The 18,510-nt window shown below is 36.7% G+C and overlaps 3 protein-coding genes across 8 annotated transcripts; 1 reads left to right on the top strand and 2 right to left on the bottom strand.

Moving 5' to 3' along the window:
• Positions 1–666: 666 nt before the first annotated feature.
• LOC116204323 (B3 domain-containing protein REM10-like) lies at positions 667–2,073 on the bottom strand. The gene is made up of 4 exons (XM_031536412.1): positions 1,993–2,073; positions 1,563–1,824; positions 1,119–1,231; positions 667–933 (listed from the first exon to the last, which is right to left on the bottom strand). The coding sequence occupies exons 1-4, from the start codon at positions 2,071–2,073 to the stop codon at positions 667–669; spliced, it is 723 nt and encodes a 240-aa protein (XP_031392272.1).
• A 7,687-nt stretch (positions 2,074–9,760) lies between these two features.
• Positions 9,761–13,251, top strand: LOC116205225 (heat stress transcription factor A-4c-like). Of its 6 annotated transcripts, none has more exons than XR_004156479.1 (5): positions 9,761–9,899; positions 10,153–10,246; positions 10,491–10,778; positions 10,892–11,915; positions 13,033–13,251. XR_004156479.1 is itself a non-coding variant. In XM_031537750.1 (3 exons), the coding sequence occupies exons 2-3, from the start codon at positions 10,563–10,565 to the stop codon at positions 11,852–11,854; spliced, it is 1,179 nt and encodes a 392-aa protein (XP_031393610.1). In that variant the 5' UTR covers positions 9,767–9,899; positions 10,035–10,562; the 3' UTR covers positions 11,855–12,219. The 6 variants fall into 6 exon arrangements, 1 of the variants encoding a protein (XP_031393610.1); XR_004156478.1 differs by having other exon boundaries at positions 9,767–9,899; positions 10,035–10,246; XR_004156480.1 differs by lacking the exon at positions 10,153–10,246 and having other exon boundaries at positions 9,767–9,899.
• A 1,591-nt stretch (positions 13,252–14,842) lies between these two features.
• LOC116204859 (U-box domain-containing protein 17) lies at positions 14,843–17,841 on the bottom strand. The gene has a single exon (XM_031537196.1). The coding sequence runs from the start codon at positions 17,211–17,213 to the stop codon at positions 15,054–15,056; it is 2,160 nt and encodes a 719-aa protein (XP_031393056.1). The 5' UTR covers positions 17,214–17,841; the 3' UTR covers positions 14,843–15,053.
• Positions 17,842–18,510: the final 669 nt, after the last annotated feature.

Genomic DNA, 18,510 nt, shown 5'->3' with positions numbered 1-18,510 from the left:
ATTCATGGTGGTTGGTGTTGGCTTCCATCGGCCCCAACTTACTGTATCTCAATGACACCGAGGTCATTCCTAATGTCGTGCCATGCCAGTGGTCAATGCAGATTGGTATAGAAAACCGATAATAAACTTTACGGTTACAGGAGAAACTCATGAATCTAGTACAAAAATCAATAATAACTTAAGTGGTGGAAACTATAGGTTCACATAAACATGTTCGATACTTCACCTTTGGCAAACGGGCAACATTTAAATGCGAGATCTAGTGGCTAAGGAGGTATTAAACCTGTTATTGCTTTTGATGTGTATTATCAACTTTTTCTTTTCCGTCATCACAAATTTTCTGTTAGGTTTAATTAAACTAGTAGCATTCGCTCGGTCAGAATCAGAATTTGATCTACACGGTTAAACTGATTGTAGCCGAATTTTACGTGACAATGGGGCGGTCCCGAAGGCACAAATACATCCCAACAGTGCAAAATACACAAGCTGAGGAAGTCAGCTGATAATATATATAACCTAAGATGGGAGAAGCAAAAACCAACAGTTCTGATCACGACAGTCTATAAATGGAAGACAGTTCATATGTCGGCCACTGGGATTAGCAATATCATGGATATATAACAAGCAAACAACATAACGAAAGGGTCCAACTCAATCCTTCACCATTTAACGCCTAGCTGTGTGTCGAGCCCTACTAATTTGTGTCTTGATCAGATTATTTTTTCCTCCCTTGAAGTCGAGACAAAGAGTGTCTTCTGGCAAGAGGCTATTGTCCCTGATGAATTTGCTCCACCCACGTGAAAACCTGAGTCTACGATAACCCTTGGTTTGCTGTTTCATGGCTACATGCCATTTACGACCATCAGGGCCTCTAATCACGGCGCTCTCCTTGCTCCATTGCTCCGCTGCCGTAGCAACTGCCACAGGTAGAGACTGCAAAATATGCAAATCGATCAAAGTGACATGTGAAGAAATACTTCACAACAATGGATGTAGTACCTGAAAACACCCTAACAATATATTTCACAAAGAAATAAGCGAGAAGGATCACATGAATGTCTAAATAAATATTGTACTAAATCAACTGAAACGTAGAATATGATAATCCGGGACATTACGAAGTAATTAGTCTCATGCTTCGTAAGAGTCCTCTTGTAAGGAAGGAGACTCCTAGCAGATGACGATGAAGGACCGGTAGGAGAACGAGCAGCAGGCTTTCTCCCAGCTTCTTCTTCATCAGAATCTCCACTATCAGTATCAGTACATTCTCCTCCTTCTTCTTCACATTCTTCTTCCTCCTCCTCCTCCTCCTCCTCCTCCTCCTCCTCCTCCTTAACTCCGGGGTGATCTTCTCCCTCTCCACCTTGCCTTAGTTCAATATCTACAATAAACCAATTAAATGGTAATCAATAAAGCACCAATTATATATAATAAAAAAAAATGGAATGAACCCTAAACGTAATCACCCTCCAGTGATACTGTATATGCAATGCATGCATTATCCAAAAGAGAAATTCAATAAGAAAAATGGTACGTCAAAATGCGTATATATAGCAACTCACCAATCTCTTTCTCACAGCAAGTCGGGTCGTACACGACAACCTCGAGAGCTTCCTCAGACACGAGCTTGAAAATCAATAAATCTCCGAGTTTCAGTTTCAAGTCTCTCACGATCTTTTCCCACCCATTAGTCAAGTAGCAGTCAGTTCCATTCTTCCGCAACTTCACTCTCCATGAAATTGCTGATTCCAAGTCGTCGGATTTCACGCAGATCCTGTTGGGGAGCGTCCCTCTGAAGTTCTTGACGAAAGCCAGTGGTACCTTCTGTTCAAAAAATAAATCGAATGACTCAAAACAGTTTCACTAGAAGACGCCGAAAATGGCTGAACATACTGGTGGTCTCATCGAAAAACAATTTGGTTTGACTTTCATCCTGTTGGACGGGTAAAGCTAAGTGCGTGAAAGAGAGAAGGAGAGATCATAGACGCGTACGAGTTTGGTAGGGAAGTCACCGAGGAAGAGCTTGAAGAAGGAAGGGCTCTTCTTCCGTTTGGGTGACGGGCCTCTTCCCATTTGCAAAGCAGAAAGCAAAGGCACGTAGTATTCTCTTATGAGTTATGACAATAAAACATACATGGAAGTGTGTGTGTGTGTGTATTTATATACACACAGAACAGAGATTAAATTGGGGCAAATGAGAAAGTTAAAAGAATTATGTGAATGGTAATTACTCTCCTAGTTTTAAGTGTTGGAAAACGAGTCGTCATTTGTCGATTGAATGTTTTGTGACTTTTCGGTAATCCAAACTCATCAAGAATCTTGGAGTGGATCTAGAAGATAATGGTTATTTAATTTATTGTTACTTGTTTTACTTTTTTTTTTTTTGGTGGATAACGAATCAAAGCCCTAGAAATCGTTATTTGGACAATCTAAAATTTTAACCAGTCATGTAGCACGACATGCGGGAGTTTGCATTATATATTTCTAATAAAGTTTGTGAAATAAATACATGAAAATTAAATGATGAAAATTATAAGTACCAATATTAGAGCGCTCGCATTTTATTTTGCAGGATTTATATTTTACAATCTACTTGCACATGAAAAAAATTATTCATACCATCATATAATATATAATACGTCGCATGCCTTTATGGTTCATTCTTGGAACTTAATTCGAAAAAGCTCTATATTATGTATGCCTTGTTCAAGGGAAACTGTAGATTGAAATTATTCCATTTTTCATCTTCTTTAACATGACTTTGGGAGCGTTTGGTTCAAATATTGTTAGACCACATTAAATGTGAATATTAGAGGGAGAGTTTAATTATGAAATTTTTTTGGTTAAAAGTTGAAATGTGAGATTGTATTATTTGGTAAATTATATTGGATTATGGAAAATATTGATGATAATATATATGATTTATTATTTTAGAGATAATTGTGGGTCCTACGACCGTAATCTCGGTTGTAATCTAACAATTCCACATGTAAAGGAGGCATTTTGGTTCCATGTAAAGTTCAAAATTTACATTGTAAAGTTCGAATATTACATAGTATTTTATGGTATTTGTTTGTAGAGGTTGTAAAAGTTAACTATTATAATCATTTACTCGAGTTAGAATTTTACAACCATAGTTAGTAAAGACTTTACATTCAAAATATGTGAAATTATTAGATTACAACAGAGATTACGATCGTAGGACCCACAATCATCTCTACAAAAATAAATTATATATTAAATGATCACTCACATTCCTGGTAATCTAATATAATCTAACTAGGCATTTGGTAATGAATTGTTAGATTATAGTGAATGTAAAGATTGAAGGGAAAGTTTAATAATGAATTGTTTTCCTGGATTAAGAGTTGAAATGTGAGATTGTTGCATTTGGTAAATTATATTGAATTACGGGGAATGATGATAATATAATATACGATTTATTTTTGTAGAGATGATTGTGGATCCCACGATCGTTATCTCCGTTGTAATTTAACAATTTTACCTGTTTTAAGTGCAAAATCTTTACCGACCATGACTGTAAAGTTCTAACTCGAGCAAATGATTATAATTGTTACATTTTACAATCTTTATAAACAAAAGTCGCAAAATACTATGTAAAGTTTGAACTTTATAATGTAAAATTCGAACTTTATAATGTAAAATTCGAACTTTACATCGAAACAAATGGCCCTAAATATAATTTATCGAAACAACAATATCACATTTCAACTTTTAACTTGGGAAAAAAATTCCGTAGATAAACTTTCCGTCGATCTTCACATTCCATATAATCCAACAATACTTGAACCAAACGCTCCCTATATGCAAAGTCTTTATCGACCACGGTTGTAAAGTTCTAACTCGAACAAATGATTATAATTGTTAACTTTTATAACAATGTAAATTTCGAACTTTATATATCATCAAATGCCCCCTCTTGAAAGCTAATGACAGGGAGAGTGCCATATCCTATCTTTGCAAGATAAAATTTTACTTGGTATGACAAAATTTTATAGCAACAAAACCAAAAACCAAAAGTGAAAATCTCACCAAATGCGTCTCCCTGCGGCTCGTCAACTCCGAACTGATCAATACATCTTGCTACGATTCGTCAACTCAGGATAAATAATTCATTGTTTTATATTATTACCTTTTATCATTCGATATGATATGTTTATATATCCCTCCTAAATCTCAATAAAATTCTCTAGATGTACTTATTTAAAGATTATCCGATATAATTGAATAATTACAACATCTTAAAAGAATCATTGACAATCTAGGTACTATGAATATATATTTTATATGGAGATAGACTTTTTTTTTCATATATTTAACTGATTGTTCTCCTTATATGGACATAGAGTCGATGGTGCTCCAGGAAAAAAATCAATTTAATATATAATAATTTACTATCAATTAAAGTAATTTAATATATAATAATTTATTAAATTAATTTAATATATAATAATTTATTATTATTATTATAGTGAAAGTAATTTAATAATTTATTATTAAAGTAATTTAATATATCAAAAATCAATTTAATTAATTTACTATCAATTAAAGTAATTTATTTTGATTTTAAAGTAATTTACTTCAATTATATGGTGTAACCACTTTAAAGTGATTGTACCGTAGACCTTCCATATATAATAATAATAATAATATAAATAAAATTAAAAGTCTCCTTGAAAATATTCAACAAATTATAAATGCATTATGGACATTTGAAAAGAAAATTTAAGAAAGTCTAAGTCACTGTTCCCGAACGTTGTGTGGGTCATTATACACTCAGGCCCTTAATTTTTTTACTTATTTTTAGAATAAAATTTAAGATGCCCCTAATTTACCCAATAAAAAATTTTCAAAAATATTTTGTAATTGCAATTTATCATATTTACCATTTATATATTATATTATAGATTAATGAACTTATTATTGATAGTTATTCATTTAGAATGTTTATAGTGAATTGCGGGGCAGCATGTTTATATTTATTATAGATATTCAAAGTGGACTCCGCGATATTGTGTGATGAGATAACTCTCTTTTGCCTTATATAATTCACATATCATCCTCGTTCCTAAATGATGGTCAGTAACTTTGAAATAAATCAGCCTTACATATCCTACCGAGAAAAAAAAAATTCAGCCTTACTGATTACTAATAGTCAAATAAATTTTACATATATGTATCTTGATTTTTTTTATATAAATATATTGAATACCGTTACATAAAAATTCTAAATTCGGCAATTAATTAGTAAGTGCCAATATTTTCTTTTTATTTTTATGATTGATCCTAACAATGATATATTTTTTGAAGGAAAACTATAAATTTGATTCTCTAAGTTTGGATACTTTTCTATTTTAGTCTTTTTTTAATTTTTTTTATCGTTTACATCTTATACCTTCGAATACTTTTCTTTTTCAGTCATTTTCCTTTTTCTTGGTTAGTTTTACATTTGATTACTTTTTAATTTTCATCCTTTATCAAATTTTTTATTAGAGAATATTTTAATTTTGATCCTCAACCTTTTCAAATTATATTTTGTCCTAATTCCTTTTTTGGTTCAATTTTTTCTTAATATTAAACGTTTTGCTTCTTATACTTCTACACCTCAAATTCCCATAAAAATGGCCACACTACATTTTTTAAACTTATAAAGAATTTATTGCTTTTGAAATGAAACAAAACATATTTTAAAATAATAATCTTTTTTTAAATAATAATCTTTTTAAATTTCAAAAATGTCATGTGATCATTTTTATGGGAATTTGAGGGGTAGAAGTATGAAAAACAAAACCTTTAAAATTAAGAAAAATTGAACCAAAAAGAATAGGATAAAAAATACTTTCAAAAAGTTGAGGATCAAAGTTTAAATCTTTTCTAATAAAAAATTTGATGAAATGACAAAAATATAAACTTAATTAAAGGTATTTGATGAAAACGAATCAAGAAAAAAAAATGACTAAAACAGAAAAGTATTCAAAAGTATTAGGATTTAAACAATAAAAAATTTTAAAAAATGACTAAAATATAAAAGTATCCGAATGCAAAGGACCAAATGTATAGTTTTATATTTTTTTAATAATATCAAATGAAATACTTATTTTTTTATTACAAAAGATGTCCATATATACTCATGGAATAAAAGAGTACAGATAATTTCACTAAATATCGAGAGTATGCGCCACTTGCTCCACCCTATTTCGATGAAATAATTTGATAACAACTTTCCGTATTATCCATTTATAGGTACTTAAGGGGGTGGGTCTTGAAATTACGCAGCACGACTCATATCCCATTTCATCTAGCTTCATGTTTAAGAAAAGTCCAAATATTTAATAAATAATTGGAAATACATTACGAAAATTTGAAAAAATGTAGTTTAAACAGTCAAAGTATTTATTAACGGAAGAAATCCGTTAATGTGGAGGCTCTCATCGCATAAATGGAAGAAATTCATAAAAGTAGGTGAAATTAATATATATATATATATATATATATATATAGATAGATGTATACTATTTTTAACTTGAATAGTTGTTGATATTCGTTCTTGATATTGCTCTTGTGGAGGAAATATTCAGTGATTCTACCAACTTGTCTTGTGATGTGAAAGGGGACTAATTTAATTACAATAAATAAGGAAATTAGTTTATTCACTCAAGTAATTATTATAATTATTTTTATTTGTAAAAATCATATTGATTTTTTCTCATTTTATCATTATGAGATAAGATCATGTAAAATTTTTTCTAGTAGTGCGTGATTCATCATGTCATAATTTTCTAGCCATCATATCGATCTATCTATCTATGTATATGTTTATGCTTTTTTGCTTCACAGGGATGGACCAAGGGGAGGCTGAAGGAAAGAGTCGGCCTCCTAAAATCTCGATATTGTAAGAAAATCGTTCTTAAATTTTTTATAAAATTATTGCTATTTCCCAGTAAAGAGGGAAAGCTTATATTCCTATTATCGGACTCCACTGTCCCCTTCTCAGTTTTCTTAATTTTTAGAGTTTTTATTCATTATCAATGTGTCACCCATTAGGAGGGTGTCATGTCTGATCATAATAAAGAAATGAACGAACTTTCAAACGGTGGATAAATTTGACAAGTTATATTTATGATAATATCAAAGTCTAGATATATTTGTCAAAAAGTTCAAACCTCGTATTTTTTTTAAAAAAATCTGCCCCTTCAAAATGAACTTCTCTTCTTCGATATAATATATATATATATATATGCGGTAAAAAAATGCAATTTCATAATATATATATATGTTGTGGTAAATGCTATTTTTTTAGAAATTATATTATATATAATTTTTATATAATTTTAAATTAGATTTTTATAGTGTAAAAAAATGAAGATATTTTTTCCTTATTTAAAATTAAAAATAATTATATTATTTTAATTCATATATGAAAGAAAAAAAAATCTCTTCTGATATTTTCTTTTATACTTGAGCCGTTCTTACCTTTCTCATCAAAATATAAAAATGCAAAAACCAAAGGATATATTGGTTTCTTTGCCTCCAATGTTCTTTTTTTTTTTTTAGATTTATACTTTCGTAAAATTTTCCCATCCTATCTTTTTTAACTCATTGAAATTGTAATCATTATTTTTTTTTCATGTATGGATATTTTTCAATCTTAAAAGAACTTTTCTTTCACTTCTAATTTTTTTTTATCATTAATTTAGTTATTGCTATTCTCAATCGTCTTTGTACTTTAATTTGTTCATATAGAATTAAATTTAAAAAAGATTTGAAAGTGGATAAACTGATACCATATGCAATTATACCAATACGGCAACGTGCACGTATATAATATCTAGATAATCTGCCCTTTTAAAATGAACTCCCCTTCTTCGATATATATATATATATATATATATAGATCTATATATTATAAACTTACATTTTTTTATCCACCGCAACCATTTTATGAAATTTTATTATATTGTAAATTTTATTTAATTTTTATAATATAGAAAATGAATATATATTGTCCTTATATATATTCTGTTATAAAAAAGTATTATTTTAATTCATAATATATGAAAGAAAAAGAAATAATCTCTCGTGATCTTTTTTTCTTATGCTTGAGCCGCTGGTTGCCGTTCTCATCAAAATATATAAATGCAAACACCGAAGGATACGTTTGTCTCTCTGCCTCTCTCGTATTTTTTCTAGCTTTGTATTTTCTTAAAAAAATTTCATCCCATCTTCTTTAACTCATTGAAATCGCACATATTACTTTTTGCATGTATTAATATTTTTATCTTAAAAATAAACTTTCTTTTACTTCTAATATTATATTATTCTCCATCATTAATTTGGCTCTGCTATTCTTGGTCTTGTGCTTTATTTTGTTAATACAGGAGATTTTAAGTTAAAATTTAAAAATATTTTGACGTGGATAAACCAATATGCAATTATACCAATACCCCACGATGCACGTAAATGATCAAGCAAACTCGTGCACTCACGAGCAATCCCTCTAGTATATATGAATGTGTTTGGATTTAGAGTTAAGTTGAGTTGAGTTTTGATTTTAATTGGTTTGTAATGATTGTGATGTTGAATTATGAGAAAAAGTATGAAAAAGTAATAAATAGTTTGGATAAAGTAATAATTAAGTAATAATTGTGTTGTTGAATTATGAGAAAAAATGTGAAAAAGTAATGAATAGTTGAGATAAAATAATGATTAAATAATAATTGTGTTGTTGAATTGAAGGTAACTGGAATTGAGTTAAAAAATATTCAAAATCCAAACACACCCTATATTTTTTAAAAAAAATGGGACAGAAGAAGTCTTCTGATTCATTAAATAAAATTAAATGATACGACGATGAGGCACTATTGCTCAAGCAACATCCTCAAAAATTAATTGGCAAAAGTCAAACCTAACATTATGAACATGCAAGTCAAAAGGAAATAATCCTGCATGATTCACCAGCCAATTCACGGACCTATTTTTCCTTCATATATGTCATGTCTAATTCACAGTCACACTTCATTCTTTGATGAGGAAATCTTCAACATCCCGAACGAGTGGCTCTAGCCATCTTGGCCATGCGAAATACGCTCTCTCATGAAAGAGCGTTAAATACCACTTGGGAGTCGACCTTTACGAGTAAATATCAATATCCCAAATTTCGTGCCAACTTCAACCTGCGTCACCTCCCCAAAGCGCAGCTTTCACCAATGTCCAATGGACAATATCATGTACGTACGAACCTACATAACCACCACCCATCGTCACGAGTCAATTCTCTTGCACCGATCATAACCGGATTACCTTTAGCGGCTCCATCTGTATTGAGCTTTCATCCAGCCCTGCATCTCAATATCACATTTAAATATTCAATTTTCCGCCATGAATTCTAATCAGAAACTGAATAAATTCCATTTGTGGAATAGCATCGAATTCCCTTTATTTTTTTTAAAAAAATTGTATATATTCTTATTCACGAATAGTGGCATTGGAATAAGAGAGAGAGAACAAATCCTGATTATAATTCTTTGAAAAATCTTTGTCGCAGGAACTAGAGTTAGTTTAAGAGGTTCAACACTTAAGTTTCTTAAATAAAATTTTAGGTTCGAGTCTTATGAATGATCCTTGACTGTGATAATTTTATCCCTTAGTGGACGGATCGGGTTGAAATTGGATTGGTCGGGACCGTTGAACTTCCGAATATACTGTATACAGTGAAAAAAGAAAAAGAAAAATTCCTTATGGCGAATCAGAGGATTTTTTAATTAAAAATCTATAACAAACCAAAACACCCGGCAAGAGCGCGGCGGTCTTCGCGACCTCACCACCTTCCCCGTCGCTTCGCCCCCTTCGTCTCCACGTCTCCCCCCTTCGAATCAAAGGTAATGGCATATCAAAGCTTTTCGATTTCATCGGTTGTTTGGAATTACAAGCTCTGTCGTTGTTGCTTTCCCCCGCACCATTTTGTGTCTTTGATATCCCTTTTTGCCGTTCTGTTGAAATTTCTGCGCCGGCAGGGACTTCATTCAGAAGCTTGGCAAAGGTCGGGTTTTTCAACTGATAACGGAATTAACTGCCGTGTTCTTTCCTTGTCGGTAAAACCCAATTCCTGTTGGGTTTCGTCCGGGTGTATAGGAGTTTGCTTGGAGAAGTTCCAATTCTGGGATCGGGTCTGAATTGCGAGTCAATTGAATTCTTCGATTGACGAGGCGTTGACCTCCTGATTTTGGTAAGGTTGGGGGTTGAGCATTTGATTCTATCTGCAGTGATCTTACGTTGCTGGGGGTGATACGTCAATTAAGCCTATTCGGGTGTTCGTTTCGAGGGTTCGATCATTCATGCTCCTGAGATACAGGATAGGATTGTTGTGATGAGGAATTCTGATTGCTTGTCAATGGAGGACGTGCTTTATTGATTGAATTTGAGTCCAGGCTTGGTAATTTGTCAGCAAATGATAGATAGTTCTGTTGCAGAGGTTGATAGTGTTGGACTCATACTGAATTTGGATCGGTTAAGATTGCCATCGGAGGTTAGAATCAACTGAAATGGACGACACTATGACCAGCTGCGGTTCACTGCCTCCTTTCCTTTCGAAGACTTACGAGATGGTAGATGATTCTTCAACCGACTCGATTGTCTCCTGGAGTGAAAATAATAAAAGCTTCGTCGTGTGGGACCCGCCGGAATTTGCCCGAGTTTTGCTCCCGAAATACTTCAAGCACAGTAACTTCTCAAGCTTTATCAGGCAACTAAATACATATGTAAGTTAAAATGATTTCAAGCCCTTCTGATTATTCTATTTAAGTGTATACAAAATATTGTTGTTACCCTTTATTGGTGATGTGCATTAAACAGATTCTTTAATTCTCGGCAGGGCTTCCGAAAGAGTGACCCTGAAAAATGGGAATTCGCCAATGATGGCTTCATAAGAGGTCAACCGAACCTTCTAAGGAATATCCACCGACGAAAGCCAGTCCACAGCCATTCGGGTCAAAATGTCCAAACTCAAGGGACCGTCCAACCACTGACTGAATCGGAGAGACAAGGATTGAAGGACGATATGGAGAGGCTTAAAAATGAGAAAGAATCTCTCGTTTCAGAGGTACAGAAGCACGAAAAGGAGAGGGCGGAGCTTGATATTCAGGTTCGGGGATTGAAGGATAGGTTCCATTCAATGGAACAGCGGCACAAAAGTATGGTCTCGAACTTAGCAGATGTGTTGCAAAAACCGGGTCTTGCTTTGACGTTGCTGTTCGAGTCTGAACCTAATGACAGAAAAAGAAGGTTGCCTCGATTAGGTTACCTTCAAGATGAGGGAAATGGAGAGGAAAGTAGCCCCGGGACTTCCCAGATTTCAGGTAAAGAAAACTCAGACGGGGCTTCTTCTGGGTTAACATCAATGATGGATCTCTATGATCAGCTTGAGTCTTCGTTAACCATATGGGAGAACATCATGAGTGATGCTAGTCAAACTTTCGATCATTGTTTCTCCATCTCAAACAACCTTGAACTCGACGAGGCCGCTAGTTGTGCTGAATGCCCTGCTATAGACATGAACTCTGAACCTGCCGTGCCACCTGCTTCTGAACCTCCTGGGCCAGCCCCATCTAAGGAACAGAAGGAGGCCAATCCTGTTACTACAGGTGTCAACGATGTTTTCTGGGAACAGTTCCTAACAGAGAATCCGGGTTCGTCGGAGACTCAGGAGGTTCAGTCAGAGAGGAAAGACAAGAACGAGGGCAAGAGTAGCACTGACGGAAGATATTGGTGGAGCGTGAGGACTGTAAATTACCTAGCGGAGCAGATGGGCCATCTTACCCCTGCGGAAAGAACTTAATTGGCTGCGCGATTGATTTTCCCGATTTTGATGGCTCGGTGGCGCTGTTATAATAATTTAGGTATGGTCCCAATCTGTTGTATCCCGCATTGAATTAATGTTCTGTTTAATCTCTGGTTTTCTTCCCTTTTTTCCCCCTTAATTGTGATGATCGATTTCCATTACAGTAATCTTCAGTATGGCATCCTGAGAGTGCTAGAGTGGCATTTACTGTGATCTGATATTGTGTGGAACCTGTGTCTTTGAATTTGCATATATAGTTGTGTTCATTGTAATAATCTTTCTGTTGGGTCGTGAGCTGTAACTCTTGCTATATCTTGGAATGTATGCAAATATTGTTCTGCCTCGAAAGCATCTTTTCTTTACCACTCCTCTTCTGCTACTTTTTCGAGAGACCTCCAGGGTTAAAGGGGTTTCGATTAGAAGATTGGTCTCTTTTCCTTATCACAGCAGTTTGTCCCCACGTTCTTCCTGTTAGGATAAATCAGTATACAGATTGAAGTCATCCTTCGAGAAGTGGAAGGAGCATCAGCTCTTGGTAAGAGTCGGGATGACTTCATTAGACTTCCGTCGGTTTTGTGTATCCATGCTGTAGTTCCTAAATCCCAAGTCTGCTGTTGCTGTATAGTTTCATGAACTGCTTGGATTGGTTCTAGCAAAATTTATAAGCTTCTCCTAATTGATGGGAGGACTATTTAAAGCTTTTTCCGGAATGGGAATTCAGTTATGAATATCTCATTTTCATGCACTTGTGTCTCATCCCGAGAACGTACATGGTTGGGTTAATTGGCTTCTGAACAGTAGAAACTTCAGCATCAGATTCTCCCCATGTTTCTGAAATCAGTTCCCTAAGCTCCAGTATGACCATTTTTCCAGGGACTTACAAGTAACGTGAGGATGAAATGATTGGCGGACTGGCTTAGGAAACGACTCTTAGCATTGGTTAATAGTTTTTTTCCTGGTTGAATGATGGCAGGCCATCTTTGCCTTGTTTCCCCCTGTCTTTCCCCGCATTGCCTGTTTGTTCCTTAGAGCTTGCAATTTTTGTTCATCTGTATAGATCTCAGACCTCGACGTTAATGTTTAAATTTCATTGTTCACTGTAAAGTTTCCTTCGAAAATATCTAATTTCTTGACTAGTTGAACCTGTAACTGACAGTTAAATGTTGTTTCTGCAGGTTACTAATGATCGAGCTGGGTACCCGGGTTGCAAGCAGCAGGAATTTTGGATGGAATTGACTTATTACAGATTTTTTCAGTTTAGTGCCGTGTTATACATAGACTAATAGACACATGTACATTTAAATAATGTCTGACTCTAAAACCAATTTATTTTCGTATGTTTTTGGATTGTACACTTTATTATCATGTCTTCTCAGGGATCCCATTGACTGGAACTCAATATTATGTAGGAGGAGGAGGTTTGCTGAGGTAATGAATTAAGAATGGATCGGTATGCCTGCCTCCTCGACTTACCGGTTGTCTTGAAACTAGATACCTCGATCACCGTTGGACGAATGGCCGTATCATCAACTTAGCAGAAAAAAGAACAATAGGAATAAAGATCGTGCCTGCGACTCTTACCAGCATATGCCACCCTTGCTTATGATAGGTGAGCTTATATGGTTTTACGCCGTTTTCATGGGATCGGAAGCGACAACACTAAAAATCACGATAAAAATATCGACTCTTGCCATAGAAGAACTGCCGTCTTTTCACTTTAAAGGGGAGGCAAGATAGTTTTTTGAAGAGCTATAAGGTAAGGAATCAATAATAATTATAAGAACACTAATAAATATCTTTGGAATGTAAGCCATCATTATCTATGCATTTTCTTTTGCACATTGCGCATCTTCTTCATGGGCCAAAAATATATAGATAAATAGATATAATTACTCTTCTTCTTTTCTTTTGTTGATAATCATGAAATCCACTCATATTCTCCAAATTTTTGGATAATATACTAAATCATTGCTACAATATAGGCGACTTCGTTACATTTTAATAGATTATTATTGTGTAGATGTGCGACGTGAATTGATATTTATATTTTAGATAATGAACGTCTTTATTCCGATAAACAAGGTCGAAGGATATATAATTATTGTGGACAAAATCATGGCCATACCTTCAACATAATTTGTTACCATCATTGCTTCCACATTGATAGATCTTCTTCCACTCCATCAACAAAAAGGAAGATGAGAAATGGCCAATTACTTCCAAGAAAATTGCCTCCTTGCAACTCCCACTAAGCATGTATCTCATCATGAGACCTTGTCCCACGCACCTCACCATTCCTTTTGCTTCCAATTGCAACGGACTGGAGACGATGAATTCGAGTACACGGAACATGCTAGAGGGTTCACGAGAAGAAGATATGAATGGTGATGATGAGACCGACCCTTTTTATAATCGTGTGATTTCTAGTGATCCGTACTTTTAATCGGTGCGATAGGCACATGAGATTTCTGCCTTGTGAAGTGCAAGCTGACATGAGGCAGGGAAGGGCAAGCCTGCTGGGCTGCTGAAACCCATCAAGAAGTGGAAATCATCATCAGAAACAAAGAAAACCAATTTGTCCAATCTTGGCAGTGGCCACAGGATTCACCGTAATTGCTTCCTCCTTGGCTCGTTAATTATCGATAAGGCCACCTAAATGAGATCATAATCAATGGTTATGATTGATCTGATCCATTCAAACCAAGTCCAGGCCCAGTTTTCATTTCGGAATGAAACACTTGGAACTGACGTCTCCGTAAATCTCCATATGTCAAACTCTGCTTTGCTCGTAAACTTGATCATTATAATCGAACACGAACAAGCAATCTTTGATCTTTCTATATGGGCATGAAATCAGCATGATTTATAGCAGACTATTTGCAGGGTGCCTGCTGACCGGAAAACTCAGGACGTCACATCATCGAGACAGCAAAACAGGTTTACGACCTCGAGTCGTCTCCGTTTGTATGACTTGCTCTAACAACAGATGTAACATGAGATTCCTTATTTCTTGCAAAAGAAGTATGAGACATTTCTATAAGTTCTTCTTATCGGCTTTATGTATCTTCCAATAAAAGAATTTGTGTACATAATCAATAGAATGGGGGGACAAGAATATCAAAAGGAGAGGAGGAGAGGGTAAGGGAACGGAAGAAGAAGAAAAAGGTGTACTGTTGTCTTCGCTATTCCATTACTACTACAAAACGGGCACGGAGATGGATACCGGCATCGAGACATCACCCCCAAAGCCCGAACTCCTGCTAACGCCTGAATTCCCCGCAAATGCATACCCTGGACTCAAACCACCCAAGTGCAATGGCCCATTCTCGATCCTTTGAAAGACCCGGGCCAGGGATGCTGCCTTCCTCCGGGCCCGCTTGGTTCCCGTGAAAAGGAGAGTCTGGAGCAGGCCAGCCAGGGCAGGGGCCCTGATCACTCGCTCTGTTGTGACACTGCCACCACTCCGGCAAAGCTCAAGCAGGGCTGCCACCGCATTCTCCTTCCCCCGTGGAGTCCCGCCTCGCATCACTGCAATCAGGCCCGCCACAGCTGACTCTTCCCCTGCTACCGCCTCTGCCCCGAGAGGCTGCCTCACAATCAGGGTCAAAGCACCGGCTGCTTCCTCCGCAACCCCCTCATCCCCCAAAGCGCCAACCAGGGCAGCCACTGCCTTGGACTCAATCATCTTCGCACAATTTTCCGTGTGGGTGCTCAAATTGAAGAGGGCTGTTACTGCATCCTTCTTTCCCCTGGAAGTGCCATCACGCAGAAGGCCCGACAGGGCCTCTACAGCCCCTTCCTCATCGGCAATCCTCTTCTTGTAATCATGAACTGCAGACAAACTAAACAACGTGGCTGCAGCATTCTCCCTGGCCCCAGTCGTATGCCCATGTCTTAGAACTTCGACTATCGACTTCAAGCAACCCATTTCCTCCATAATCCGACTCCTGTTCTTTTCATGTATTGATAAGTTAAGCATAGCTGTCACGGAATTCTCCTGAGCTACGGGATTTGTCGAAGAGAGTAAATCCCTAAGATAAGGTATTGCACCAGCTTCGGCAATAAAAGCTCGGTTCTCCTTTGCAGTCTTGGCCAAGAGCCGGATCTCTCTTGCAGCCACACACTTTGCACCTTGAGAACCATCCCTGAGCTCCTGAACAAGAAGAGCCGATGCGGCTTTATTGGCTTCTAAGGCAGCCTTTGAGGGAGAAGCCGCCGTGAGAAACTCCGTCGAGGAATCAACGGCTTCAAGTGGCTCATATGGGATTCCATGAGCAGAGCACCACTGATGAATAAAATTTCTCAGAGCCCGGTTTGGTACCAGCTTTGAGTGAGCCAGCATTTGCCCTGTTTTCGGACAGGTAACATGGCCTCCTTGTACCCACCTCGAGATTGAACTCCGATCATACGTCTGCCCCGTGGATGTAATCACGGGGTCCCGCATCAGGTCCAGTGAAATTGGGCAGCAGAAATCTTTTGGAACCGCGACAAAGGTCTCAGCCATCTCCCGAGTGATCAGGCCCTTTGTCTTCTTCTTCTTCAGGTTCTTTGAAATACCATACTCAACTTCATCCTCCTCTAACTCAGACCTGTAAAGTAGGAACCTGCAGTACCTCAGGAGGGCAATAAACCCATTAAGCACTGAGACTGCGGGCTCCAGGTCCCCCTGATGGTTCACCACCTGCTCCTCCAGAAACTCGATTTCCACCCTACAGCTCTTAGCATCTCGAATTTTCAATTTCTCCGTAAAGAACACTCTCAGCTGAATGGGGTTGGGGACCCTCCCATTCTCGAACTCCTCAAGGAAACCAAAGAACTGAACTCTCAGGGCCTCGTCATGCTTGTCTATGTACAAGCAGTCCCTCCTCGATTGCCTCTGCAACAGCTCGATTTGCTCCCTTATGTCTTCACTCAATTCGATATCTTTTATCGGGAAAACATCCAACAGGGTGTATATCTCCTGATCTAGATCATGGAAGTGCCCCGAGATCGTCCGGTTCTGAAGCAGGAGCCATAGCTTTCCCGATTGTGAACAATAATCGAGCAGTATCTTCGACCGGTACAGTAACAGGTAGAGCTCCTTGAAGCATAAAACAGCAGCAGGAGGAAGGTTCGATCCCGAGTCCCGCAAGTACTCCAACAGGACCAGGAATACCTCGATCCGACGAATCAGGGAGCGGGAGTTCTTGCGCTGGAAAAAGAGGGACTTGCCCGAGAAGCACGAGACGAGCTCAGCCGAGATCGACGCGAGGGTCTGCACGAGGGTTATATCGGAGAGGTCCACCGGGGCCAAGAACACCTCCAGGGAGGGGGACCTCCTCCTTCTCAGGGATGAGAAAATCGCAGCACACGCCATAGACAAGATTTAACCAATCCGAGGTCGAAGGTAACCAATATTCCCTCCAAGAAACCGAGGTTAACAGACTGTTCTTGCCCAAAATCAGAACTTTATGAAACCTTAGGCTCCAAAGATTACACCTTCAGGTGAAATTACACAGCAAGCGACAACCTCGGAGTCTCCGAAATCCAAGAACACACTCTTTCCGGGGAAACCCAGAACCAGAACTCAAAAGCAATCAACAAATCAGAGAGAGGAAACTCTTACTCTCGTTGACGGGTTTCGCTCCTTTTCTTCTTCTTCTTCTGCTGTGAGAGAGCTAAACTCAATGAATCTTCCTGAAAGGGGCCCCTTTTTAAGGTCAGTGGAAAAGAAAGAGGAATTCGATCCCCCTTTGGTTGGTTTATGCGCGTTTGTGGAGGCGAATGGAAAGAGAGACCGATAGAAATTCCAAAGAAATCCAATTGCCCTTCTTCTTTTTCTTCAATATTATATAAAAATAAAATCGAAATTAAATACTATTTCTCCATTTTCTTCAATGCCCTCCTTCTTCTTCTTCTTCTTCTTCGTTTTCTTCTCTCTCTCTCTCTCTCTCTCTCTCTCTGGAATTTCTTGGATTGAAATTTGACTGCTCCAGCTTTGACGAGCACTTATCCATATTCCTGTCCATTCGTTTTCTGTTGCCCTTTTCTTCTTCTTCTTCTTTATTTTTATTTTTTTTTTGTTAAGGTCAAAAAGAAATTAGAAAAAATAGAAAATGATTTACTCAACTGCCCCAAAATAGACAGGTGATGAGTTATGCTCAGGACATATAAGGAGTTACGTTCAGCACATTATCAGCAAAACCATCACATGAATCTTTGCTGGATTCTTCTTAGCCTGACAAGGGAAAGAGTGAAAAAAACAGAAACCCTTCTATTTCTATTGAATAAGTACGTGCCCGGTTACTTGATTTTGTTCGTCTTTCTAATCCGATCTGATCTGACAGAATTGATTAGAATTATTTTTATCATTTAAAAAATAAAAGACAGTGCTGAAAGTTGCGACTGCATTGTTGTGTATATGTTGGATAATAAGTAGGTCGTGAATCCTGAAGGTGCATGCGGGAAGTCGGTCACACTAATCATGGTTCAGTGAAGACCTTTTGGATTATCAAATCTACCTCTGTGGCATTTCTCTAGGTTATCAATTTATTGTCAAATACCAACAATATTAAATCGTATTCCTGAATAATGTTTCATCGTAATTTGAGAATAATAAGCAGGAATAGTTAATTGCAAATTCTCAATAATCTAGTCCTATGAGGACTTACTAA

This window comes from Punica granatum, chromosome 4 (assembly GCF_007655135.1).
Source record: "Punica granatum isolate Tunisia-2019 chromosome 4, ASM765513v2, whole genome shotgun sequence".
In the NCBI taxonomy this organism is placed as follows: domain Eukaryota; kingdom Viridiplantae; phylum Streptophyta; class Magnoliopsida; order Myrtales; family Lythraceae; genus Punica; species Punica granatum.
Note: the sequence above shows the minus strand (reverse complement) of the source record. Positions and strands in the feature narration are given on the sequence as shown.

Excerpts from the sequence above, each read along its gene's own strand:
- LOC116204323 (XM_031536412.1), bottom strand. The coding sequence starts at position 2,073 with ATGGGAAGAGGCCCGTCACCCAAACGGAAGAAGAGCCCTTCCTTCTTC. Across the intron at positions 1,232-1,562 it reads TTGCTGTGAGAAAGAGATTG|AAGAAGCTGGGAGAAAGCCT; the intron begins GTGAGTTGCTAT and ends ATTCTGATGAAG. Across the intron at positions 934-1,118 it reads AGCATGAGACTAATTACTTC|TCTCTACCTGTGGCAGTTGC; the intron begins GTAATGTCCCGG and ends CATATTTTGCAG.
- LOC116205225 (XM_031537750.1), top strand. The coding sequence starts at position 10,563 with ATGGACGACACTATGACCAGCTGCGGTTCACTGCCTCCTTTCCTTTCG. Across the intron at positions 10,779-10,891 it reads TCAGGCAACTAAATACATAT|GGCTTCCGAAAGAGTGACCC; the intron begins GTAAGTTAAAAT and ends AATTCTCGGCAG.
- LOC116204859 (XM_031537196.1), bottom strand. The coding sequence starts at position 17,213 with ATGGCGTGTGCTGCGATTTTCTCATCCCTGAGAAGGAGGAGGTCCCCC.